The sequence below is a fragment of the Rana temporaria genome, chromosome 10 (assembly GCF_905171775.1).
Source record: "Rana temporaria chromosome 10, aRanTem1.1, whole genome shotgun sequence".
NCBI classification, from domain to species: domain Eukaryota; kingdom Metazoa; phylum Chordata; class Amphibia; order Anura; family Ranidae; genus Rana; species Rana temporaria.
The window spans coordinates 149,220,447-149,248,074 of NC_053498.1; the positions used below are offsets into that span (position 1 = coordinate 149,220,447).

Genomic DNA, 27,628 nt, shown 5'->3' on the forward strand with positions numbered 1-27,628 from the left:
TGGGGGGGATCCATAGTGGAGAAGGATCTGGGGGGATCCATAGTGGAGAAGGATCTGGGGGGATCCATAGTGGAGAAGGATCTGGGGGGATCCATAGTGGAGAAGGATCTGGGGGGATCCATAGTGGAGAAGGATCCATAGTGGAGAAGGATCTGGGGGGATCCATAGTGGAGAAGGATCGGGGGGGGATCCAAAGTGGAGAAGGATCGGGGGGGGATCCAAAGTGGAGAAGGATCGGGGGGGATCTGTAGTGAAGGATCTCGGGGATCCGTAGTGGAGAAGGATCTGGGGGGATCCAAAGTGGAGAAGGATCTGGGGGGATCCGTAGTGGAGAAGGATCTGGGGGGATCCGTAGTGGAGAAGGATCTGGGGGGATCCGTAGTGGAGAAGGATCTGGGGGGATCCATAGTGGAGAAGGATCTGGGGGGATCCATAGTGGAGAAGGATCTGGGGGGATCCGTAGTGGAGAAGGATCTGGAAGGATCTGGGGGGATCCGTAGTGGAGAAGGATCTGGGGGGGATCCGTAGTGGAGAAGGATCTGGGGAATCTGTAGTGGAGAAGGATCTGGGGGTTTTGGCAGTTCAGTTTTGGGCCCCAGTTCTCAAAAAGGATATCGGGGAACTGGAGAAAGTGCAGAGAAGGGCAACCAAACTGATAAGAGGCATGGAGGAGCTCAGCTATGAGGAAAGATTAGAGGAACTGGATTTATTCTCTCTTGAGAAGAGGAGAATTAGGGGGGAGATCAACATGTACAAATATATAAGGGGTCCATATAGTGAACTTGGTGTTGAGTTATTCACTTTACGGTCATCACTGAGGACAAGGGGGCACTCTTTACATCTAGAGGAAAAGAGATTTCACCTCCAAATACGGAAAGGTTTCTTCACAGCAAGAGCTGTGAAAATGTGGAACAGACTCCCTCCAGCTCAGTAGATTGCTATAAGAAAGGTCTGGATTATTTCCTAAATGTACAGAATATAACCGAGTACTGACATTTATAGGCAACGTTGATCCGGGGAAAATCCGATTGCCTCTCGGGGGATCAGGAAGGAATTTTTTCCCCTGCTGTAGTAAATTGGATCTCATGCTCTGCTGGGGTTTTTGTCTTCCTCTGGATCAACTGTGGGTATAGAGTTGTGTATATGGGATTGTACGATATTTTTTATGGTTGAACTGGATGGACTTGTGTCTTTTTTCAACCTGACTAACTATGTAACTATGTAACTCTGCATACTTTCCAATTGGCGAGGAAGACTTCCCATTGCTTTTGCTGACCAACAGGAAGGCACTGTTAGCAGGTGGTGGCAGGGATGTGGCTTCCGGGAAGTTCTTGGGGCTCGGTGAAGATATTGTAACGATGCAATCAGATCCAAGTAAATTCTGAGGGCACAGTGAAGATCATACAATGATGTGATCCGAGCAGAAAATTTTGGGGGTGCAGTAAAGATCATGTTTACACCCCAAGAAGTTCTGAGGGCGAAATTAAGATAATATAACGATGTGATCAAACCCCAGAAAGTTCTGGGGGTGCAGTGAAGATCACCTAATAATATGATAAGACCCCAGAAAGTTCTGGGGGTGCAGTGAAGATCACCCAATAATACGATCAGACCCCAGGAAGTTCTGGGGGTGCAGTGAAGATCATCTAATACGATCAGACCCCAGGAAGTTCTGGGGGTGCAGTGAAGATCATCTAATACGATCAGACCCCAGGAAGTTCTGGGGGTGCAGTGAAGATCATCTAATAATACGATCAGACCCCAGGAAGTTCTGGGGGTGCAGTGAAGATCATCTAATACGATCAGACCCCAGGAAGTTCAATAATACGAACAGACCCCTGGAATTCTGGGGTACAGTGAAGATTAATGATGTGATTCAACACCAGGAAGTTCTGGGGGTGCAGTGAAGATCATCTAATAATACGATCAGACCCCAGGAAGTTCTGGGGGTGCAGTAAGGATCATCTAAAAATACGATCAGACCCTAGGAAGTTCTGGGGGTACAGTGAAGATCATCTAATAATAATACGATCAGACCCTAGGAAGTTCTGGGGGTGCAGTGAAGATCACCTAATATGATCAGACCCCAGGAAGTTTTGGGGGTGCAGTGAAGATCATCTAATAATACGATCAGACCCCAGGAAGTTCTGGGGGTGCAGTGAAGATCATCTAATACGATCGGACCCCATGAAGTTCAATAATACGAACAGACCCCTGGAATTCTGGGGTACAGCGAAGATCTAATGATGTGATGCAACACCAGGAAGTTTTGGGGGTGCAGTGAAGATCACCTAATGATGCGATCAGACCCCAGGAAGTTCTGGGGGTGCAGTGAAGATCATCTAACATGAACAGATCCCAGGAAGTTCTGGGGATGTAGTGAAGATCATACAATGATGTGATCCGAGCAGGAAATTTTGGGGGTTTACACCCCAAAAAGTTCTGAGGGTGAAATTAAGATAATATAACGATGTGATCAGACCTCAGGAAGTTTTGGGGGGGTACAGTGAAGATCATCTAATAATACGATCAGACCCCTGGAACTCTGGGGTGCAGCGAAGGTCTAATGATGCGATTCAGCATCAGGAAGATTTGGGGGGTACAGTGAAGATCATCTAATGATGCGATCAGACCTAAAGAAGTTCTGGGGTGCAGTGATCGAATGATGCAATCAGACCTCAGAATGTTTTGGGGGTACAGTGAAGATCTAATGATGCCATCAGATCCCAGGATGTGCCTGCTCTAAAGCCTGGTACACACAGACCTAATGTCCAGAGACGTTGGTTCAATAAAAACCGGCCAACATTCGGCCAGTGTGTATGGCAGCCATAGAAGGCGGCCGATCTGGGGGCCCCTTAGTAAAGTAGGCTTCCAGATTCTGATAAGTCACCCCCTGCACCCCCATAACCATCAGGTGGGGAAGAGGCCCTTTTCCTCATCAGCATGGTGACAAGGTGCTTTTGCCCTCCCCCATGTTAAGGGCAGGTGACCCTTGGATAAGGGTCTGGTGTGGCTTTTGTTTGAGGGGGGTTGCACACTTTTTTTTTACATTTTGGGGTGGGGCCTGGTATGGATTGGCGGGGGAGACCCTACGCTGTTTTTACAACGACTGCAGATTGGAAAGGAAAGGTCATTTTAAATAACATTCAGTTACAATACGACTTGTGTAGCAATTGTACAGTATCTCACAAAAGTAAGTACACCCCTCACATTTGTGTAAATCTTTTCTTGTCTCATCAGACCACAGGACATGATTCCAGTAATCCGTGTCCTTAGTCTGCTTGTCTTCAGAAAATTGTTTGCGGCTCTTTCTTGTGCATCATCTTTAGAAGAGGCTTCCTTCCGGGACGACAGCCATGCAGACCAATTTGATGCAGTGTGCGGCGTATGGTCTGAGCACTGACAGGCTGACTCCTCCTCCACCCCTTCACCCTCTGCAGCAATGCTGGCAGCACTCATACGACTATTTCCCAAAGACAACCTCTGGATATGACGCTGAGCACGTGACCTCAACTTCTTTGGTGGACCATGGCGAGGCCTGTTCTGACGGGAACCCGTCCTGTTATACCGCTGGGTGGTCTTGGCCACCGTGCTGCAGATCAGTTTCAGGGTCTTGGCGATCTTCTTATATCCTCGGCCATCTTTATGTAGAGACACAATTCTTTATATCAGATCCTCAGAGAGTTCTTTGCCATGAGGTGCCATGTTGTCCTTCCAGTGACCAGTATGAGAGAGTGAGAGCGATAACACCACATTTATCACACCTGCTCCCCATTCACACCTGAGACCTTGTAACACTAACGAGTCACATGACACCGGGGGAGGGAAAATGGCTAATTGGGCCCAAGACCAAGACCACCACTGCCTTGCTCAAGAAGCTGAGGGTAAAGGTGATGGACTGGCCAAGCGTCTCCAGACCTAAACCCTATTGAGAATCTGCGGGACATCCTCAAAACGGAAGGCGGAGGAGCGCAAGGTCTCCAACATCCACCAGCTCTGTGATGTCATCATGGAGGAGGGGAAGAGGACTCCACTGATAACCTATGAAGCTCTGGTGACCTCCATGCCCAAGAGGGTTAAGGCAGTGCTGGAAAAAAATGGCGGCCACACAAAATATGACATTTTGGGCCCCAATTTGGACATTTTCACTTAGGGGGTGTACTCATTTTTGTTGCCAGCGGTTTAGACAATAATGGCTTTGTGTTGAGTTATTTTGAGGGGACAGCAAATTTACACTGTTATACAAGCTGTACACTCACTACACAACATTGTAGATACAAATAGCCGGATTCAGAGAGAGTTACGCCAGCGTATCAGTAGATACGCCGTCGTAAATTTAAGCGTATTCTGGAAACTAGATACGCTTAAATTAGGCTAAGATACGAGCGGCGTAAGTCTCCTACGCCGTCGTATCTTAGGGTGCATATTTACACTGGCCTCTAGGTGGCGCTTCCGTTGATTTAGGCGTATAATATGCAAATGAGCTAAATACGCCGATTCAGAAACGTACGTGCGCCCGGCGCATTTTTTTACATCGTTTACGGAAGGCTTTTTCCGGCGTAAAGTTAGTCGAACCAAAAGCTGGCCTAGCCAATGTTAAAGTATGGACGTCGTTCCCGCGTCGAATTTTGAATTTTTTTACGTCGTTTGCGTAAGTCGTCCGTGAATGGGGCTGGACGTAAATTTACGTACACGTCGAAAACCAATACGTCCGTGCGGCGTACTTTGGAGCAATGCACACTGGGATATGTACACGGACGTTAAAAACGTCAATCACATCGGGTCACTAGTCATTAACATAAAAACACGCCCCCCTGTTCATCATTTGAATTAGGCGCGCTTACGGCGGCCCCATTTACGCTACGCCGCCGTAACTTAGGAGGCAAGTGCTTTGTGAATACAGCACTTACCTCTCTGACTTACGGCGGCGTAGCCTATATGCGATACGCTACGCCGCCTCAAAATTAAGCCAGTCTATCTGAATCTGGCTAAAAGTGTCATTTCTTCAGTGTTGTCACATGAAAAGATTTACACAAATTGGAGGGGTGTACTTACTTTTGAGAGATACTGTATATATGTTATATTATTTTTTCTTTTTGCTCTTTTTTGTTCTTCTACAACAAAAAAACTTTACCGGCTATCAAAGTCATTTTATTCTTTAAGTTTAGCTCCGCTTTATTGGACACGGAGTAAAGATCGATTTTCTCTATTTGTTGAACGCTCGGCTACAAACGATCGGCTCGGGTGGCAGCCGCGTGACCCGAGAATCCCGATTCGTGTCTTCCGATCCTCCAGCATCTCAGCGAGTGCCACGCTCTCCCCCCCCCCCCCCCCCCCCATCCTGTGACTCACTCAACCATATCCCTGCCAAGTCAAGGCCAAGTCAAGCAAGCCCTCCAGTCTGTAATCTCTCCTCTAACCCAGAAACGCACTGCGGCCCGGCGCTCAGCGCGGCTCAATTATGCAATTAATTTGCCCATTTTTCCGGATGAAATGTAAAAAAAATTAAACCGCTTTTCGCTTACGTGGGTCAAATGCCGCCTTTTTCCTGTCGCAGGCGCTCTTTTACACGCACTCCCTTCACCGTTCTTCTACTAATGGGATCAAAGCAGACGGGTGGACCTCACCAGGCCGGGGGACGACGACGCTTAACCACTTCCGGACCGCCGCATGTACATATACGTCGGCAGAATGGCACGTACAGGCACATTGGCCTACCTGTATGTCCCTGCCTAGACGTGGGTTGGGGGTCCAATCGGGACCCCCCCTCTACATGCGGCGGTCGGATTCCCGCGGGGAGCGATCTGGGACGACGGCGGGCTATTCGTTTCTAGCCGCTCCATCGCGATCGCTCCCCGGAGCTGAAGAACGGGGAGAGCCGTATGTAAACACGACTTCCCCATCCTTCACTGTGGTGGCGCATCGATCGAGTGATCCTTTTATAGGGAGACTCGATCGATGACGTCAGTCCTACAGCCACACCCCCCTACAGTTGTAAACACACACTAGGTGAACCCTAACTCCTACAGCGCCCCCTGTGGCTACCTCCCAAACTGCAACTGTCATTTTCACAATAGAGAATGCAATTTAAATGCACTTTTTGCTGTGAAAATGACAACGGTCCCAAAAATGTGTCAAAATTGTCCGAAGTGTCCGCCATAATGTCGCAGTCACGAAAAAAATCGCTGATCGCCGCCATTAGTAGTAAAAAAAATAATAATAATAAAAATGCAATAAAACTATCCCCTATTTTGTAAACGCTATAAATTTTGCGCAAACCAATCGATAAACGCTTATAGCGATTTTTTTTTACCAAAAATAGGTCGAAGAATACGTATCGCCCTAAACTGAGGGAAAAAAAATGTTATATATGTTTTTGGGGATATTTATTATAGCAAAAAGTAAAAAATATTTAATTTTTTTCAAAATTGTCGCTCTATTTTTGTTTATAGCGCAAAAAATAAAAACCGCAGAGGTGATCAAATACCACCAAAAGAAAGCTCTATTTGTGGGGGGAAAAGGACGCCAATTTTTGTTTGGGAGCCACGTCACACGACTGCGCAATTGTCTGAATTGTAAAAACCCCTTGGGTCATTTAGCAGCATATTGGTCCGGTCCTTAAGTGGTTAGAGGTTAAAGGGGAACTCCAGACAAAAAAAAAACGTTTGAATTAGCCGGGCTGAGAACACCGGGTGAGATTTTGTCTCACTGCAGGAAATTAGGAGCATCAAGTGCTTAAAAACCTCCAAAAAAAATGAACAAAGCAAATCCTTCTATAGTGTGCATGTGCCTCAATCCAAAGCACCAAGTGCGAGTCACTTCTGGCAGTCCATGCCGACACCAAGCAATCCAGGAAGACGACACCACTCGGGGGGGGGGGGCTTCAGCACACAGCGGGTGATTGACAGCCTCAGCTGTGCACGTTTCCCCATGAGACCGTGTAGAGAAGCGAGTGTCCTTTCCCTTCACTCAGGTCTCAGATTACACTCAGCTCCCTGCTCTATTGCCAGTGTGTTTCAACCTTTTTTTTAAAGTCAAGGCAACCTTTAGAATTCTGCACACAGTATGGCGCGTGCGCTTTTTTTTTTTTTGTTGCACGTTCCCGCGCATCACATTTCCTAATGGGCAGTTCCAAAAGCACGTGAGGCGCGCAAAAGGGCGTGATTTTTAAAATTGTGCGGCACGAAAAACACATGGTGCTGTGGGACCGTGCATGTTCGCAGTCACAAATGTACATGAATTTGCTAGATGTGTGGGGGTGCAAATTTGGAATTAATGGCATCCCCGTGCAGATTCCCGCCCCCTCCTAGCACAAAATCACCACCCCCTTAAAATCAATCACACCCCCAAATCCCTCTTCCAACCCCAATCTACTGCTCCCGAATTCCCTCTCCCAGCACCAAATCAACCCTTCCCTCCCAAATTCCCCCTCCTAGTACAAAATCAACCCTCCCCTCCCAAATTCCCCCTCCTAGTATAAAATCAACCCTCCCCTCTCAAATTCCCCCTCCTAGTACAACAAGATCAACCCTCCCCTCCCAAATTTCCCCTCCTAGTACAAAATCAACCCTCCCCTCCCAAATTCCCCCTCCTAGTACAAAATCAACCCTCCCCTCCCAAATTCCCCCTCCTAGTACAAAATCAACCCTCCCCTCCCAAATTCCCCCTCCTAGTACAAAATCAACCCTCCCCTCCCAAATTCCCCCTCCTAGTACAAAATCAACCCTCCCCTCCCAAATTCCCCCTCCTAGTACAACAAGATCAACCCTCCTCTCCCAAATTCCCCCTCCTAGTACAAAATCAACCCTCCCCTCCCAAATTCCCCCTCCTAGTACAAAATCAACCCTCCCCTCCCAAATTCCCCCTCCTAGTACAACAAGATCAACCCTCCCCTCCCAAATCCCCCCTCCTAGTACAAAATCAACCCTCCCCTCCCAAATTCCCCCTCCTAGTACAAGATCAACCCTCCCTCCCAAATCCCCCCTCCTAGTACAAAATCAACCCTCCCCTCCCAAATTCCCCCTCCTAGTACAAAATCAACCCTCCCTTCCCAAATTCCCCCTCCTAGTACAAAATCAACCCCCCTTCCAAATCCCCCCATCTAGTACGAAATCAACCCCCCACCTTCTAGCACAAAACTTTCAGCCCCAGCCTCATCCCCATCCCAAATCCCCCCTCCTAGTACAAAATCAACCCCCCTTCTAGTACAAAATAACCCCCCCATCCTAGTACAAAATCAACCCCCTCTTCCAAATCCCCCTCCAAGTATAAAACCAACCCCCCCTCTAGTACAAAATAAACACTCCCCTCTCCTAGTACAAAATAAACCCCCTCTACCAAATCCCTTTTCTAGTAGTACAAAAATCAACCCCCCCTCCTAGCACAAAATCAACACCCCCTCCCAAAACCCCCCTCCTAGCACAAAATCAACACCCCCTCCCAAAACCCCCTTCCTAGTACAAAATCAACCGCCCATTCCAAATCTCCCCTCCTAGAACAAAACCCACCCCCATCCCAAATCCCCCCTCCTAGTACAAAATCAACCCCCCTTCCAAATCCCCCCATCTAGTACAACAATCAACCCCCACCTTCTAGCACAAAACCCAGCCCCATCCCAAATTCCCCCTCCTAGTACAAAATCAACCCCCCTTCTAGTACAAAATACCCCCCCCCCCCCAGTACATAATAAACACTCCCCTCTCCTAGTACAAAATAAACCCCCTCTTTCAAATCCCTTTTCTAGTACAAAAATCAACCCCCCTCCCAAATCCCCCCTCCTAGCACAAAATCAACACCCCCTCCCAAAACCCCCTTCCTAGTACAAAATCAACCGCCCATTCCAAATCCCCCCTCCTAGAACAAAACCCACCCCCATCCCAAATCCCCCATCCTAGTACAAAATCAACCCTCCCCTCCCAAACTCCCCCTCCTAGCACAAAATCAACCCCCCCCCCCCAGCACAAAATCAACCCTGTCTTCGAAATCCCCTTCCTAGTACAAAATCCCCCCATGCTAGGACAAAATTGCCTCTCCTTCCTAGCACAAAAGGAAACCCCCCTCCCAAATCCCCTTTAGCACAAAATCACACCCCCCCCCCCCCAACACCCTCTTCTAGGACAAAGTGCTACAAATCAATGGGGTTGGGACTTGTCATGTGACTTTGGACAGATAAAATCGCAGGACAAGTCGCAATAATGGGAACGATTTTCAAGTGCTTTTTTTTTTTCCAGAACTATTTTTCCGTTACATTGACGTTTGAAAAATAAGAGATTGTATCATTCAGGAGGTTGGATGGAAGATTTCATACAATGTTACACTTGCGGTAGTGGAGGTCATTTCTATAGAGATCGTAACGCAGAGACCACCGAGGAGGAAGGACGGGGTTCCAATTATCAGACAGGTGAGAACGCCGCGTTTCTTTGCAGCGAGCGCCCGTTGTTGTTTTATTACCTCTGGCAGGGTCTCTCTGATATTTTCGCTCTCAGAAGACGCCGTTACCCCCGACGACGCCGGTTACATAATTGTCCTCGCTTTTTATCTCCGGAGACTCTTCAGCCTCTGAAGTATTTGCCGCGTTTCGGCGCGATGGATCCGCCAATTTACAGAGCGTTCCCAGCAGCTGCTGCTCCAGGATTTATTTCACAGCCGCTCTCCAATCTCCTCGACCCTGAGAATTCTCCAAACGATTTATAATCGCCGCTTTACGGTAAAGCCACGCTGGAGATTGGTGCCGGAATCACTTCCAATGGGCGAGAGCCCGCAATGTGTCATCGCTGAAAAATACATCTCCGGAGGTGCCGGTTCTTTTATCGCCACCTTATCCTCTGTGCGCTCTTCAGATTCTCATTTATTTATAAAAAACACAAAAAGAGGGCGCACCGACCTTGGGGTGGATTCAGGTAGGGGCGCGCAATGAAACGGCGGCGCAGCGTATCGTATTTACGCTACGCCACCGCAACATACAGGAGAAAGTGCTGTATTCACGAAGCACTTGCTCCATAAGTTGCGGCGGCGTAGCGTAAATGGGGCAGGCGTAACTGCGCGGAATTTAAATGTGGAAGGGGGGGCGTGTTTTATGTAAAGGTTTGATGACCTGACGTGATTGATGTTTTTTACGGACGGCGCATGCGCCGTCTGTGTACATATCCCAGTGTGCATTGCTTCCAAGTACGGCGCAACGACGTATTGGTTTTGACGTGAACGTAATTACGTCCAGCCCCATTCACGAACGACTTACGCAAACTACGTAAAAAATTCAAATTTCGAAGCGGGAACGACGTCCATACTTAACATTGGCCGCGCCTCCTAATAGCAGGAACAACCCTACGCCGAAAAAGCCACGGGCGTACGTACGTTTGTGAATCGGCGTATCTAGGAAATTAGCATATTCTATGCCGACAACAACGGAAGCGCCCCTAGCAGCCAAAGTGATATTGCACACAATTCTACGCCGCCGCAATCAAGTTACGTCGGTGGAGGAAGCCTATTTTTACAGCGTAACTGCCTTTGTGAATCGGCGTAACGAAACGCCGACGCATATTTGAAATTACGGCGGCGTATCTGGAGATACGCCGCCGTAACAGGTACCTGAATCTACCCCCTTGTGTATTACCGGAAAACCATTTTATTCAAGAAGAAACATTAGTATAGTCAGGTGCATCAACGATCAAACAAACACAATCCAATACAGTGGCATGGCTGTGTCCATACACATGAAGCAAGGCTTACACGTTTCAAGGGCAGAACCCTCTTCATCAGAGCTCTGATGAAAAGGGTTCCCATGGTACCCAATATGCATGGAGTAAGGCTTACGCATTTTAACCACTTAAGGACGTCGGCAGAATGGCACGGCTGGGCACAAACACGTACAGGTACGTCCTCTTTAAGTGCCCAGCCGTGGGTCACAGGCGCACGCCCGCGACCCGGTCCAAAGCTCCGTGACCGCGAGACACGATCGCCGCTGGAGTCCCGCGATCGGTCCCCGGAGCTGAAGAACGGGGAGAGCTCTGTGTAAACACAGCTTCCCCGTTCTTCACTGTGGCGCCGTCATTGATCGTGTGTTCCCTTTTATAGGGAAACACAATCGATGATGTCACACCTACAGCCACACCCCCCTACAGTTAGAAACACAAATGAGGTCACACCTAACCCCTTCAGTACCCCTTAGTGTTTAACCCCTTCCCTGCCAGTGTCATTTACACAGTGATCAGTGCATTTGTATAGCACTGATCGTTGTATAAATATCAATGGTCCCAAAATAGCATCAAACGTGTCCGATGTGTCTGCCATAATGTCGCAGTCACGATAAAAAAAAAAAAAAGCGCCGATCGCTGCCACTACTAGTAAAAAAAAAAAATATATTAATAAAAATGCCATAAATCTATCCCCTATTTTGTAGATGCTATCACTTTTGAGCAAACCAATCAATAAACACTTATAGGTAGATTCACGTACAGAGGACTAACTTTAGGACGGCCTAGCCTGGTGTTTTTAGGCTACACCGCCGTAAATTATTTAAGCTAGTAGTGATTTTCAAACCACTTACCTGCTAATCTACGGCGGCATAGCCTAAACCGAACGGGCGCCTAATTCAAATTACAAGGAGGGGGGCGTGTAGTATGGAAATGAGGCTTGACCTCACGTTTTTTTACGTTTTTGCGTACTGCGCATGTGCCTACATTTCCCAGGGCGCATTGCGGCTAAGTACGCCGTACGGGCCTATTGGTTTAGACGCGGACGTAAACGACTTAAATCCCGATTCGCAGACAACTTGCGCAAACGACGTAAAAAATTCGAACCTCGCGGCGGGAACGGCGGCCATACTTAACATTGTTATTCCACCTCATAGGTGGAATAACTTTAGGCGGCCTATCCCTTACGGAAACGACGTAATGCGACGGTGTAGGCCTAGCGTTCGTTCGTGAAACGGCGTATCCCCTCATTTACATAATCTACGCCGGCCGCAATGGAAGCGCCATCTAGCGGCCAACAGAAACATTGCAAGCTAAGATAGAACGGCGCAAGCCGGCCTATCTTAGCTTTGTTTAATTGTATTAAGTGTTTAAGTGTTTGAGAATACACTTAAATAAACCCCGGCGTAGATTCAGAGTGATGCCGCGTACACACGGTCGTTTTATGTGATGAAAAAAAATGGACGTTTTTAAAAACGTCACTTTAATTGACCGTGTGTGGGGGAAAACGTCGTTTTATGTCTTCTAAAAAACGACCAAAAAAAATTGAAGCATGCTTCAATTTTATGTGTCGTTTTTCAAAACGTCAACTTTTACTTCACAGAAATTGACCGTGTGTAGCAAAAACGTTGTTTAAAACGACGTTTTTTCATCCGCGCATGCCCAGAAGCTACTTATGAAGCGAGCTTCAATGGAAAAACGTGGTGGAACGTAACCTCGCTTTGCTAGAACATTGTGAGAAAAACGATGGTGTGTAGGCAACTTCGTCTTTGAAAATTGAAGTTTCAAAAACGTTGTTTTTTACTTTTTTTTCATCACATAAAGTGATGGTGTGTATGCGGCATTAGGTCGGCTTATCTACTGATAAGCCGGCCTAACTCTCTGTGAATGTACCCATTATTGTGATTTTTTTTTTATTCAAAAATATGAAGAATACGTATCGGCCTAAACCAAAGAAAAAAATCGTTTTTATATATTTTTTGGGGGATATTTATTATAGCAAAAAGTAAAAAATATTGCATTTTTTTCAAAATTGTCGCTCTATTTTTGTCTATAGCGCAAAAAATAAAAAAACGCAGAGGTGATCAAATACCACCAAAATCAACCTCTATTTGTGGGGAAAAAAAGGACGTCAATTTTGTTTGGGAGCCACGTCGCACGACCGCGCAACTGTCAGTTAAAGCGACGGAGTGCCGAATCGCAAAAAGTGGCCCGGTCATTTGGCAGCCAAATCCACCGGGGCTGAAGTGGTTAACATAAACCCATACATACATTCCACATTAATAGATGATGGTACTAAAATTCATTTGTGCTGTAATTTGCCTCCATCATTGCTTATGTTTCGGCTTGCCATTTTGTTGAAGCCCAGAGCAGTCACTTCCTTATTGAAAACTTTCCCCTCTCATTGGCCTCAAAAACTATATGCGACTTTCTTCAATTAAAATATCTACATTTCCAGCCTTGATCGTATGTCTTGGCTTAGCTAGATAGGAAGGCTGACAGAAGCATTGCAGTGCTGATGTTCACAGGTTGCCAACAGGAAAGGAGAGAATATATCAAGGAGATAAGACATTGTAAGTTTAAAAAGGGATTGTAAAGTCTTGTTTTAAAAATAAAATAAAAATAACCAACATGTTATACTTTCCTGTGCAGTTCGGTTTTGTAGAGTAGCCCTGATCCTTCTCTTCTCGGGTCCCTCTTTGCTGCTCCTGGCACCTCCCTCCTGACGAGTGCCCCCATAGATCAGCAGCTTGCTATGGGGGCACCTGAGCTGAGTCACAGCTCTGTGTGTCCATTCAGACATCACGCCACCTCTCTCCCCTGATGGTCTAACTGACTGATTGACAGCCATGGGAGCCAATGACGCCACTATGTCTCAGCCTTTAACTCTTTGGGCCTGATTTACTAAGCTATGTGCGCTGCGCTGGTTCATGCATTAATTAGTACTCCGGGTGGAGGCTTAATCAGGCGCATGAACCAGCGTAGCAGCCGGCGCATTGAAACTAATATGTAAAGCCGCGCCGAACTCCCTATAGAAGTCTATGGGAGAAATCAAAAGTGTTCATTTTAAAGGCTAATCTGCAAGTTTAGTCCTAAAAAGTGTTTGGGGACCTCAGTCCTGTCCCAGGGAACATGTATCAATGCTTTTTTTATTTTTTAAAACGGCCGTTTTTTCGGGAGCAGTGAAATTAATAATTCTTAAAGTGAAACAATAAAAGTGAAATATTCCTTTAAATTTCGTACCTAGGGGGGGTGTAATGTCAGCATGTGAAATAGCGCATTTTTCCCGCACTTAGAACTCCCCCTGCACAAAGTGACATTCTGAAGGAAAAAAGTCATTTAAAATTTCACACGCGGCTATAATGAATTGTCGGCTCTGACAATTCTAAAGGGATTCATTCATAAAACAACCAAAAAAATGTGTAGGGGTTCCCCCAAATTAAATTACCAGGCCCTTCAGGTCTGGAATGGATATTAAGGGGAACCCCGCCGTAAAAACCAAAAAAAAAAAAGACGTGCGGTTCCCGGCAAATATCCATTCCAGACCCTTCAGGTCTGGTGTGGATTTTAAGGGGAACTCCACCCCAAATTGAAAAAAAAAATGGCGTGGAGTCCCCCTAAAAATCCACACCAGACCCTTATCCGAGCACGTTGACCTGGCCGGCCGCAGAAAAGAGGGGGGGACAGAGTGCGGCCCCCCCCCTCTCCTGAACCGCACCAGGCCACATGCCCTCAACATGGGGAGGATGTCCCCATGTTGATGGGGACAAGGGTCTCATCCCCACAACCCTTGCCCGGTGGTTGTGGGGGTATGCGGGCGGGAGGTTTATCAGAATCTGGAAGACCCCTTTAACAAAGGGGACCCCCAGCTCCTGACCCCCCCCCCTGTGTGAAATGGTAATGGGGTACATTGTACCTCTACCATTTCACCCCAAAAAAAATGTCAAAGTGATAAAAATGACAGTAGCCGGTTTTTGACAAATCTTTTAATAAAATCTTCTTTTCTTCTTTCCTTCGGGGTTCTTCCGCTGCTTCTTTCTTCTCGTCCACATCTTGCCCGACGTCTTCTTCTATCTTCTCCGTCCGTCCTTCCGCCTTCTGGTCCCGCATCTTGCCCGTTGTCTTCTCCGTCCGCCTCCTCGTCCGCATCTTGGGTCTTCTGCGGTCTTCTTCTCGGTCCGCCGCCTTCTCGTCCCCTGCGTTTGAATTGTAATTGGCCGCCGTTTTCCCGCTCCTGGGACCCGCCCCCCTCTGACGCCACAAGTAAACTCCTTAGAAGGTCATGTGCGTCAGAGGGGGGCGGGGTCGCAGAGCGTCACACAGCGGGGGAATTCAATTTCAATCGCGCCGCCCGGAGAAGAAGTTCACGCCGTGTCACACTCATGTGACCCCGCCCCCCTCTGACGCCACAAGTAAACTCCTTAGAAGGTCATGTGCGTCAGAGGGGGGCGGGGGTCACATGAGTGTGACACGGCGGGAACTTCTTCTCCGGGCGGCGCGATTGAAATTGAATTCCCCCGCTGTGTGACGCTCTGCGACCCCGCCCCCCTCTGACGCACATGACCTTCTAAGGAGTTTACTTGTGGCGTCAGAGGGGGGCGGGTCCCAGGAGCGGGAAAACGGCGGCCAATTACAATTCAAACGCAGGGGACGAGAAGGCGGCGGACCGAGAAGAAGACCGCAGAAGACCCAAGATGCGGACGAGGAGGCGGACGGAGAAGACAACGGGCAAGATGCGGGACCAGAAGGCGGAAGGACGGACGGAGAAGATAGAAGAAGACGTCGGGCAAGATGTGGACGAGAAGAAAGAAGCAGCGGAAGAACCCCGAAGGAAAGAAGAAAAGAAGATTTTATTAAAAGATTTGTCAAAAACCGGCTACTGTCATTTTTATCACTTTGACATTTTTTTGGGGGTGAAATGGTAGAGGTACAATGTACCCCATTACCATTTCACACAGGGGGGGGGGTCAGGATCTGGGGGTCCCCTTTGTTAAAGGGGTCTTCCAGATTCTGATAAACCTCCCGCCCGCATACCCCCACAACCACCGGGCAAGGGTTGTGGGGATGAGACCCTTGTCCCCATCAACATGGGGACATCCTCCCCATGTTGAGGGCATGTGGCCTGGTGCGGTTCAGGAGAGGGGGGGGGCCGCACTCTGTCCCCCCCTCTTTTCTGCGGCCGGCCAGGTCAACGTGCTCGGATAAGGGTCTGGTGTGGATTTTTAGGGGGACTCCACGCCATTTTTTTTTTCAATTTGGGGTGGAGTTCCCCTTAAAATCCACACCAGACCTGAAGGGTCTGGAATGGATATTTGCCGGGAACCGCACGTCTTTTTTTTTTGGGGTTTTTACGGCGGGGTTCCCCTTAATATCCATTCCAGACCTGAAGGGCCTGGTAATTAAATTTGGAGGGACCCCCTTTTTTTTTTTTTTTTTTTAATGAGCAATGACTCTATTCTTTATAGCCATGAGTACTTTAACCACTTGCCCACCGGGTTAATTCTGGCACTTCTCTCCTTCATGTGAAAATCACAATTTTTTGGCTAGAAAATTAATCAGAACCCCCAAACATTATATATTTTTTTTTAGCAGACATCCTAGGGAATAAAATGGCAGTCATTGCAATACTTTTTGTCACACCGTATTTGCGCAGCGGTCTTACAAGCGCACTTTTTTTGGATAAAAATCACTTTTTTGAATTAAAAAATAAGACAACAATACATTTTGCCCAATTTTTTTCTATATTGTGAAAGATAATGTTACGCCGAGTAAAATGATACCCAACATGTCACGCTTAAAAATTGCGCCCGCTCGTGGCATGGCGTCAAACTTTTACCCTTTAAAAAACTCGATAGGCGACGTTTAAAAAATTCTACAGGTTGCATTTTTTGAGTTGCAGAGTAGGTCTAGGGCTAGAATTATTGCTCTCACTCTAACGATCGCGGCGATACCTCACTTGTGTGGTTTGAATACTGTTTTCATATGCGGGCGCTACTCGCGTATGCGTTTGCTTCTGTGCGCGAGCTCGTCGCGACGGGGCGCTTTAAAAAAATTTTTGGGGGTTTTCTTATTTATTTTTATTTAGTTTTATAATGTTTTACACTGAAATAAAAAAATAAAAAAAAAATGATCAGTTTTCTTCCTATTACAAGGAATGTAAACATCCCTTGTAATAGGACTAGTGTGTGACAGGTCCTCTTTATGGAGAGAGGCGGGGTCAATAAGGCTGGAAAGCATGGTATTGCAAAAAAAAAAAAAAGATCTCATGCTTTCAGCTGCAATCATGTTCGTTCACCACAGTGGTGTAGTGTATAGCACTTTGACCTAGCAGCAAAAGAGTCGTTGGTTCGAATCCCGCCCGTGACAGCATCTGCATGGAGTTTGCATGTTCTCCCTGTGCCTGCGTGGGTTTCCTCCCACAATATAAAAACACGCTGTAAATCGGTTCCGGTCTAAATAAGCCCTAATATGCAGTAGTATATTAAGGTTTGGTTCTGCCCAAGGCCTGACTACATATCTGCACCTCCTAATAGAAAAATGACCCACCCCTTCCTGTCAAGGTCACACCCTGTTTTTGTATAACCCCGCCCAGTAATTTTCAGGGGACCCACACACTAGTTCTGGGGGGGCACTGGATTCCCTTAACCACTTCCATACCAGGCACTTACGCACCTTCCCGCCCAAGCCAATTTTCAGCTTTCAACACTGTCGCACTTTGAATGGCAATTGCGCGGTCATACAACACTGTACCCAAACAAAATTGGCGTCCTTTTTTCCCCACAAATAGAGCTTTCTTTTGTTGTTATTTGATCACCTCTGCGTTTTTTTTTTTTGCGCAACAACTAAAAAAAGACTGCAAATTTTGAAACAAAAAAAACTTTTTCTTTTTTTAGGTTAATTTTTTTGTAAATAAGTTTTTCTCTTTCAATTACGGGCACTGATATGGCGGCACTGATGGGCCCCGATGAGATGGCACTGATGGACATCGATGAGGTAGTACTGACGGCACAGATGAGGTGGCATTGATTGGCGGCGCTGCTATGCGGCACTGATGGGCACTCATAGGCGGCACTGATGGGCACTCATGGGCGGCACAGATGGGCGGCACTTATGGGTGGCACTGATGGATACTTATGGGCGGCACTTATGGGTGGCACTGATGGATACTTATGGGCGGCACTTATGGGTGGCACTGATGGATACTTATGGGTGGCACAGGTGGGCACTGTGCATGGATGGGCACTGTGGGGTGGCACTGATTTTCCCAGTCAGTGCCCATTTGTGGGCACTGATTGGCATCTTTTTTCTTATTTTTTAATGCTTTTTGTTTTTTTGTTCTATATTTTTTTTGTTTTTGCACACCCTGGTGGTCCAGGGTGGGCATCCCTGGTAGTCCAGTGTGGTGATCCGAGGGGGGGCTGCGCTGATAAACAATCAGCGCGAACGCCCCCTGTCAGGAGAGCCGCCGATCGGCTCTCCTATACTCGCGTCTGTAAGACGCGAGTGAGGAAGAGCCATCGATGGCTCTTCCTGTTTACATCGTGATCAGCCGTGATTGGACACGGCTGATCACGTGGTAAAGAGTCTCCGTCTCCGTGAGAGACTCTTTACCGAGATCGGAGATGCAGGGTGTCAGACTGACACCCCGCATCACCGATCGCCGCGCTGCGTGCCCCCACAGGCGCGTGCGGCATGAAATCCTGCAGGACGTCCTGTCAGGATTGTGTAACCACTTCCCGGACGTAAATCGGCCATAGGCTGGGCGGGAAGTGGTTAATTTGCATAGTTTTTCTCTCACTTCCTGTTTGGCTATGGGGCAGGAAGTGAAGGCAAATCTCCCCAATTGGACACAGATAATACAAAATAAACTGACAGGGCCTATAACCCTCCCTCACTCTATCCAAAATGAAAGAAAATAAAACTTGTTGATTATAGTTCTTGTCAGGGGCGGACTGACCATTGAGTCACTCGGGCACTGCCCGAGGGCCCCATGCCACTAGGGGGCCCCATCCGGGTTGCCAGGCTCAGTAAAACCAGGGACAGTATGTAAAAATCTGTGTTTTTTTTAGATCTGTCCCTGATATGTCCGAAAATGACATGCTTTTAATGTGAATATCCCAAGATTTTAGCTGCCCGCCTCTGCACTACCTCCTGGCGTGGTGGTCATCTGTAAGCCAGAGGGGCCCCATAATCTTCTATTGCCCAGGGGCCCCATGAGTTGTCAGTCCGCCCCTGGTTCTAGTTTAAGCACAAATTTCATAGAGTTTTATTGAGAGCCCTAAGAAAATATAACCATGCCAATAGGCCAGGATAGAGCGTTGCTAATATGTAGGAATGTGTGTGTTAGAGCACCCCACCCAATGTTAACTAAAAAATTATTAATTTGCAAATAAGTATTATCTGCTCATTTTTTTGGGGATGTCTGCACCCCTGATAGTGACAACATTTGTGAGGTGTCTTCACCCTTTCTAATTCATTCACTTCCTGTCACATAGCCAAACAGGAAGTGAGGGTAAAACCTTACTAATATATTTTCTTGGGGACACAGAGATCAATCTAAATAGTTTCCCATTATGTAAATTGCACTCTAGCATTTTGCTGTGTACACCCCAAATTATTAGGGATCTTGGACTTTGGGGTCCATTTACTAAAGGCAAATCCACTCCTACAAGTGCAAAGCAAGGAAGAAAACAAAACAACTTTGCTTCTACAGGATTGGATGTTAAAACCATCAGTGCTTCCTCTCTGATTTTCAGCAACTATGCTTGTACTGCAGAGTGGCTTTGCCTTTACTAAACCCCAAACTAAATAATCATTTGGGGAAGGGATCCTCAAACTACGGCCCTCCAGCTGTTGTAGAACCACACATCCCATGAGCCCTTGTAATGCACTGACATTCACAGACATGACTAGGCATGATGGGAATTGTAGTTCCTGAACAACTGGAGGGCCGTAGTTTGAAGACCCATGATTTGGGGTGTACACAGCAGTGCTGGAGTGCAATTTGCTTAATGGGGACACTAGTTAGATTGACCGGTGTCCCCAAGAAATGACACTGGTAGGGTTTTAACCTCACTTCCTGTTCAGCTGTGTGACAGGAAGTGAAGCCAATTTTAAGAAAAGGGACACAAAGCTCAACACAAAAATAAAAAAACACAAAGCAGGGGTTCTAACACTCACTTGGCTTCCCTCAAACACCCACAATTTGAATAGGATTGCCTTGCGCTAGATTTAAGCACAGTGCTGTAAATCAGCACGTCAAGCCTGTCCACCAATAGCAAACCCCCCCCCCACAGGCCATGTTTGCAGGTTTTCCTTCATCTTGCACATGTGCTTTAAAATAGTCTGGACAGCAATTCTTGATAAGAGAAATCCCCAAAACATGTCCTGTCGGGGGTACTTGAGGGCTGAGGACCACTGCAGAATAAATAAAATACTTACCAGTTTTTGTCTTTAAAGTCAGGGAGAATAAACATGGCAAACATTTCATGATTACACACCAGGAAAGAAGCTTAGACAAAAATCACACATAATTTGTTAGGCCCTAACCTAGTTCAGCTGCAGCTGTCAACATATGTAGCATGAAAAAGTAACAAAAGACAAACTTAACAATTTTAAAGTAATTTTTATTGGTCAACAAAACAAGGAAAGCAAAAAAAGACAAACAAACAAAAATACATTTCAAAATTCTAACCATAGCTTTACACATTTTTCATAAAATAAGGCCACATAGACAAATACATCAAAGTGAACATCATTTAAAAATAAACCAAAACCATTGGCAAAATAAAACAAAACCCATGCAACAAACCACATTTGTGTTTAGCAACAGCATTTCTGCCAGCCTGCCCCTTCTGAGGGCAGCTGAGGACTGATCGATCCAAGCTTTTTATAACAGTGCTAGTAATGAAGCAATTGAAATCACATGACCAAATTGCAGTCTCTAGTTTGGGTGAGCTTGTAATTGGGCACACCTGCAATTAACCCAAACCACGCTCTATGAGCATCCAATGAGTGTTTTTCACCTTTTAAAAAGAAAGGATATTTTTTTTCTAAGTGTTTGAGCATGCTCAGTTCATCACACATGTAGGAACCAAGCTGCAATGGAATGAGAGCTTTTTTTTTTTTGGTTTCCCCTGATCTGATGCTTTCCAGCCTGAAGGGGAGGTGTTAAAGACAGAAGTAAACACGCACATTTAATAATCTATTTGTGTGAAAAAAAAGGTTGCCAATTTTGTTTGGGAGCCACGTCGCACGACTGCGCAATTGTCAGTTAAAGCGACGCCGCGCCGAATCACAAAAACTTGCCCGGTCATTGACCAGAAATATGGTCCGGGCTCAAGTGGTTAAAAATTAACAAAACACAAAAGTGAGCCCAATTTTTGGGGATAATGTGAAAGATGATGTTACACTGAGTAAATAGATACCTTACATGTCACGCTTTACTATTGGAAACACTCCTGCAATGGGGCCAAAATGAATTCCGTGAATATCCCCATAGGTGACCTTTTTCTTTTTTTTCCAGGTTACCAGTTTATAGTTACAAAGAAGGTCTAGTGGTAAAAGTATTGCTCTCGCTCTAACGCACGCGTCAATACCTCACATGTGTGGTTTGAACGATGTTTATATATGTGGGCGGGACTTGCGTAAGTCCCGCCCACATATGTAAAAATTATTTTTACTTTTTGCTATAATAAATATCCCCAAAAATATATATTCAAAAAACTAAAAAAACCCTCAGTTTAGGCCGATACGTATTCTACATCTTTTTGGTTCCAAAAAATCGCAAATAGCGTTTAGTGTTTGGTTTTTGCAAAAGTTATAGCGTCTACAAATTTTTTTTTGTTGTTGTTTTAACTAGTTATTGGGGCGATCAGCGATTTTTATCGGTACTGCGACATTATGGCGGACACATCGAACAGTTTTTTGGAACCATTGGCATTTTTCTAGCGATCAGTGCTGTAAAAAATGCATTGCTTACTCAAAAAATGCCACTGGCAGGGAAGGGGTTAACACTAGGTGCGAGGGAGGGGTTAAATATGTTCCCTGGGTGTGTTCTAACTGTAGGGGGGGGGGGACTGACATGTGTAAATGACAGATCGCTGTTCATGAAGGGGAACTCCAGACCCCCGGAAAAAAAATAAGGTGGGTTCCCTCCAGGTGCATACCAGGCTCTTAGGCTTGGTCTGGAACATAAGGGGTTAAACCCGCGCAAAAAAAATAGCGTGGGGTCCCCCCCAAGATCCAAACCAAGCCATTATCCCAGGCACCAAAAAATATGGTAAATAATCAAAATTCAGTGAAAAATCAAAGAAAAAATAAAAAAACACAAAAAAGGGGGACACACCCCCAAGTAATGTGACAGGTAAATAACCTGAAAGGCAGCTAGAAAGTGAGATCTAGCTGGATAATGTGTAATGTGAACACACCGTGATAAGTGAGGGAACACAAAAATAAATGATAATAAGAACCTCAGATGAAGTCCATATAATTTAAACGTGTAACTCCAAAATGTAAATGTGATAGTCCAAGGTCAAAATGGCCTATACAGTCCAAAGAAATATATATATGCAATGTATTTCCTTTTTTTGGAGTTGGTCAGAAGTTCTTTGTGGAAAAGACCAAATGACTGTAGAGGAATGGAAGATGTTGTGATCTTCTCAGGTATGGAACTCAGATGTTCTTAATAAGCAGTTGGAACCTCATCGGCAATCCATAATAGTATCCAAATAAACAAGTATAAAGATGGGTACTCTTACCGGAAAGTGTGGACATACACGTCAGCGACGGTATGTCAAACACGCATGTACGAGCTCCTAGGCAGCCGTGATGTCAGTGGGGAAGCTGTTTGATGTGCCGGCCTTTAATCCGCCAGGACGGGTCCAATCCAATGAGAGGAGACAGCTCGTGCAGGTGTGGTTCTCAGATGAAAGAGTATGATATGCAGGCCAAACGTAGAAACCATGTAAGGGAAAACGTACTCACATAGTGCGGTTAATCCCAAAACAAGCCTTTATTAGGCATAGAAAATAAAAGCCAAAATAGACAAAAAACTGGATAAAAATATATAAAATAGATAAAAAAGTACAAGCCCAGTGAAAGACGAGTACAAGTGATCACAAGTAAAATATGGCGTAATGAGCAAGTAGCATATGAGCTATGTACATAGCTCATATGCTACTTGCTCATTACGCCATATTTTACTTGTGATCACTTGTACTCGTCTTTCACTGGGCTTGTACTTTTTTATCTATTTTATATATTTTTATCCAGTTTTTTGTCTATTTTGGCTTTTATTTTCTATGCCTAATAAAGGCTTGTTTTGGGATTAACCGCACTATGTGAGTACGTTTTCCCTTACATGGTTTCTACGTTTGGCCTGCATATCATACTCTTTCATCTGAGAACCACACCTGCACGAGCTGTCTCCTCTCATTGGATTGGACCCGTCCTGGCGGATTAAAGGCCGGCACATCAAACAGCTTCCCCACTGACATCACGGCTGCCTAGGAGCTCGTACATGCGTGTTTGACATACCGTCGCTGACGTGTATGTCCACACTTTCCGGTAAGAGTACCCATCTTTATACTTGTTTATTTGGATACTATTATGGATTGCCGATGAGGTTCCAACTGCTTATTAAGAACATCTGAGTTCCATACCTGAGAAGATCACAACATCTTCCATTCCTCTACAGTCATTTGGTCTTTTCCACAAAGAACTTCTGACCAACTCCAAAAAAAGGAAATACATTGCATATATATATTTCTTTGGACTGTATAGGCCATTTTGACCTTGGACTATCACATTTACATTTTGGAGTTACACGTTTAAATTATATGGACTTCATCTGAGGTTCTTATTATCATTTATTTTTGTGTTCCCTCACTTATCACGGTGTGTTCACATTACACATTATCCAGCTAGATCTCACTTTCTAGCTGCCTTTCAGGTTATTTACCTGTCACATTACTTGGGGGTGTGTCCCCCTTTTTTGTGTTTTTTTATTTTTTCTTTGATTTTTCACTGAATTTTGATTATTTACCATATTTTTTGATTCATTTCACTGAATATTCAGCGCTGCACTTTTTCTTTTTTATTCTTTGTACACAATATTGTCTTTTGTTGGTGCTAGCTGCTACTGGTTTACAATATTTACAGTTAGCGCAACTTTTTTCCTCATTTTATCATTATCCCAGGCACGCAGTCTGGTCAGACAGGAATGGGGGTGGGGACGAGCGAGCGCCCCCCTCCCTCCTGAGCCATACCAGACCACATGCCCTCAACATGGGGGAGTGTGTGCTGTGGGGGAGGGGGGCACTGCCCCCCCAACCCAAAGCACTCTTGTCCCCATGTCGATAGGGACAAGAGCCTCTTCCCGACAACCCTGGCCGTTGGTTGTCGGGGTATGCGGGCGGAGGGCTTATCAGAATCTGAGAGACCCCTTTAATAAAGGGGTCCCCAGATTCCGGCCCCCCACCCTATGTGAATGAGTATGGGGGTACATTGTACCCCTACCCATTCACCTGGGGAAAAAAATGGAAAAAAATAATACACCACACATGAATAAATTAATTTATTAGTCAGCCGGGGGTCTTCTGCCGGGGCCCCCCACCACCACCCCATTAGGCCCCGGGCTTCGCCATCTTCTGCCGGAACCCCCTTCACCAGTGAGGCTCCTGCCTTTGGGGGAGGGTCCCGGGCTACTACGACGGTTTCTGCGGGGGGGGGGGTGCACTGGCACCCCACCCCCGTCTTCAGCGACGTAATTCACCGGGACCCCCTTCACCAGGGAGGCTCCTGCCTTTGGGGGAGGGTCCCGGGCTTCCACGACGGTTTCTGCGGGGGGGGGTGCACTGGCACCCCACCCCCGTCTTCAGCGACGTAATTCACCGGGACCCCCTTCACCAGGGAGGCTCCTGCCTGTGGGGGAGGGTCCCGGGCTTCCACGACGGTTTCTGCGGGGGGGGGTGCACTGGCACCCCACCCCCGTCTTCAGCGACGTAATTCACCGGGACCCCCTTCACCAGGGAGGCTCCTGCCTTTGGGGGAGGGTCCCGGGCTTCCACGACGGTTTCTGCGGGGGGGGGTGCACTGGCACCCCACCCCCGTCTTCAGCGACGTAATTCACCGGGACCCCCTTCACCAGGGAGGCTCCTGCCTTTGGGGGAGGGTCCCGGGCTTGTACGGTGTCTTCCGCCGGAGGGCGCCACTCTCCGGGCTTCTGCGATGCCTTCCGCTTCTGCCTGTCTCCTCCGCGGAGCACAGGGCTTGTCTCCGCTGTCTTCTCCCTTCTCTTCCATTCGATGTTGACACGACGAGGTCCGGCGCTGGAATGCCGTCTGAGCAGTGGGCATGGACTTATATAGGGCAATGCCACCATGTGACCTCAACCCATGTGACATCACATTCCCATCATGCCCAGGGAATGTGATGTCACATGGGTTGAGGTCACATGGTGGCATTGCCCTATATAAGTCCATGCCCGCCGCTGACACGGCATGTCAGCGCGGAACCTCGTCGTGTCAACATCCAATGGAAGAGAAGGGAGAGGACAGCGCAGACAAGCCCTGTGCTCCCGGAGGAGACAGGCAGAAGAAGGAAGAGAGAAGAAAGAAGACGGAAGAAAGCCCTGGCTCCGCGGGGGAGCCAGGCAGAAGAGGGAGCAGAGAAAAGACCTGGGAGTTGGCGCACCCCCGGCAGAAGACCAGGAAGACCGGAACCCTGGCGGAAGGCACCGGAAAGACCGGGGGATAGGCGCCATCCCCCGGCAGAAGACCCCGAAGTCCGGATGCCCCTCCCTAATGAAAAAGAGCTTAAATGGGGTGGGGGCATCCGGCGGAAGGCTCCGGAGAGGACCGAGGGATGGCGCCCTCCCCCGGCAGAAATCACCGAAGCCCAGGGTCCCGGCAGAAGATCGGGAGAGAAGAAACCCCCCCTTCTAAGAGAGCTAAAGAAGAAAGGGGGGGCTCCGGAGCTGATTAATAAAATATTTTATTGTGTGTGGTGTTTTATTTTACTTTACATTTCCCCCATGTGAATGGGTAGAGGTACGATGTACCCCATACTCATTCACATAGGGTGGGGGTCCGGCATCTGGGGGCCCCCTTATTAAAGGGAGCTCGCAGATTCCGATTAGCCCCGCCCGCATACCCCGACAACCAATGGCAAGGGTTGTCGGGAAGAGGCTCTTGTCCCTATCGACATGGGGGCAAGAGTGCTGTGGGGTGGGGGGGCAGTGCCCCCCTCCCCCACAGCACACACTCCCCCATGTTGAGGGCATGCGGTCTGGTACGGCTCAGGAGGGGGGGGGGGCGCTCGCTCGTCCCCGCCCCCATTCCTGTCCGGGCCAGACTGCATGCTTGGGATGAGGGCTTGGTTTGGATCTGGGGGGGACCCCCGCGCCGAATCGGCGCGGGTTTAACCCCTCACGTTCCGGACCAAGCCTAAGAGCCTAATGTAGCCCTGGAGGGGGACCCGCGCCGATTTCAAGTTTGAAATTTGGCGCGGAGTTCCCCTTCAGGGCTGAAAACAGCTCGGAGATTCCCGTGCGCCGCGTCACGCAGCGCATTCACGGGTACGCCGCTTGGTATTTACCAAGATTTTCACGGCGTACTGACAAGGCGCACGGGAATCCCTGACTTTTCTCTCTGCGCATGCCCAGTATGCAAATGAACCTCCCGAGGTTCAGGCGCACTGTGCAAGCGTACGGGGATCTGTTTTCAAAAAACACTTTCCCTTTCAATTCGGCCCGCCAAACACTTCAAAACACATGTCACTTCACTTCCCCTGCATCCCCCCACCTCCCCCCCTAATAAACTCCCGCCCAAACCCCCGCAATTTACAGTTTAATGTGCCGTGCGCCAGGTCTGTACTGGTGCACAATGCACCCTCTCCTGGGCGCACGGAGCACATTAGTAACTAGGGAAATACACTGCACTAGCAGCGTATTTCTTTAGTAAATGGCAAAACGGCTGCTACTCCTGCTTTTACTCCATGAGTCATGGAGTAAAGGCTTGGTAAATCAGCCCCTTTGTGTCTCCCTGGCAGCAGAGTTTGGCCTGTCACCTCTCCTGCTTTTCTTTTCTCCACCCCTAATCTGTGTTCCCTCCACTCTGTCAGTATTATTCCTTTTGCTTTCTTCCCTCTTGCGCAGCAGTAAATCTTAAAGCGGTCAGCTGATCTGCCTCTATTGGCTCTGATTTTAGGCACAGTGCCAGGAATAGAAAGCAACTGAGCATGTGCAGAGCACTGGAAATGCAGAAATTGTGGTGTGACCGGCCCCAAATTCCTCTCGGATAGTTTTACAAACTCCTATAATACAGAACATTCAAATTACAAAGTCAGAATTCCATCTGCAGATAATTACCTGAATTGGGGGAACTTCGGTGACTTTGTCCACGTTGGTCAGAGACAGCGGCACGTACCACAAAGTCGCTCTGTTGGTTAATCTCTTCGCTCCTACAAGAGAAAATCAATCACATGAATAGAGTTTGGAGATTGTTTGGAGAAGTAAAAGCGCCCCCATCCCTCCGTGCTCACATGCAGAAGTGAACCCATACTTCAGTCGCGCACGCATACGCAAACGCTATTTGGATCACGCATGTGAGGTCTCACCACGAACATTGGAGCGAGAGCAATAATTCTAGCGCTAGACCTCCTCTAACTCTAAACAGGTAACCTGTAGAAAAAAAAAAAGTGTCGCCTATGGCGTGCGCAATTTTAAAGTTTGACATGTTTGGTATCCATTTACTCGGCGCAACATCCTCATTTTACAAAAAAATTGGGATAGAGATATAGAGATTATATATATATATATATATATATATATATATATATATATATATATATATATAAATAATAGCGCCACATGATTGCCGATCTGAGAAAACCTAAACGGGGTAAAAGGCTTTGCTTCCTCCAAGACTCTTTCAAGG

The 27,628-nt window shown here is 47.2% G+C and overlaps 1 protein-coding gene across 1 annotated transcript in view; it reads right to left on the minus strand.

Moving 5' to 3' along the window:
* Positions 1–27,628, minus strand: part of ACOT7 (acyl-CoA thioesterase 7) — a 173,588-nt gene that overhangs the window by 112,761 nt on the left and 33,199 nt on the right. Inside the window, exon 3 of the mRNA XM_040326711.1 lies at positions 27,061–27,152. Coding sequence (XP_040182645.1) covers positions 27,061–27,152 — 92 coding nt within the window. The remainder of the gene's footprint in view (positions 1–27,060; positions 27,153–27,628) is intronic.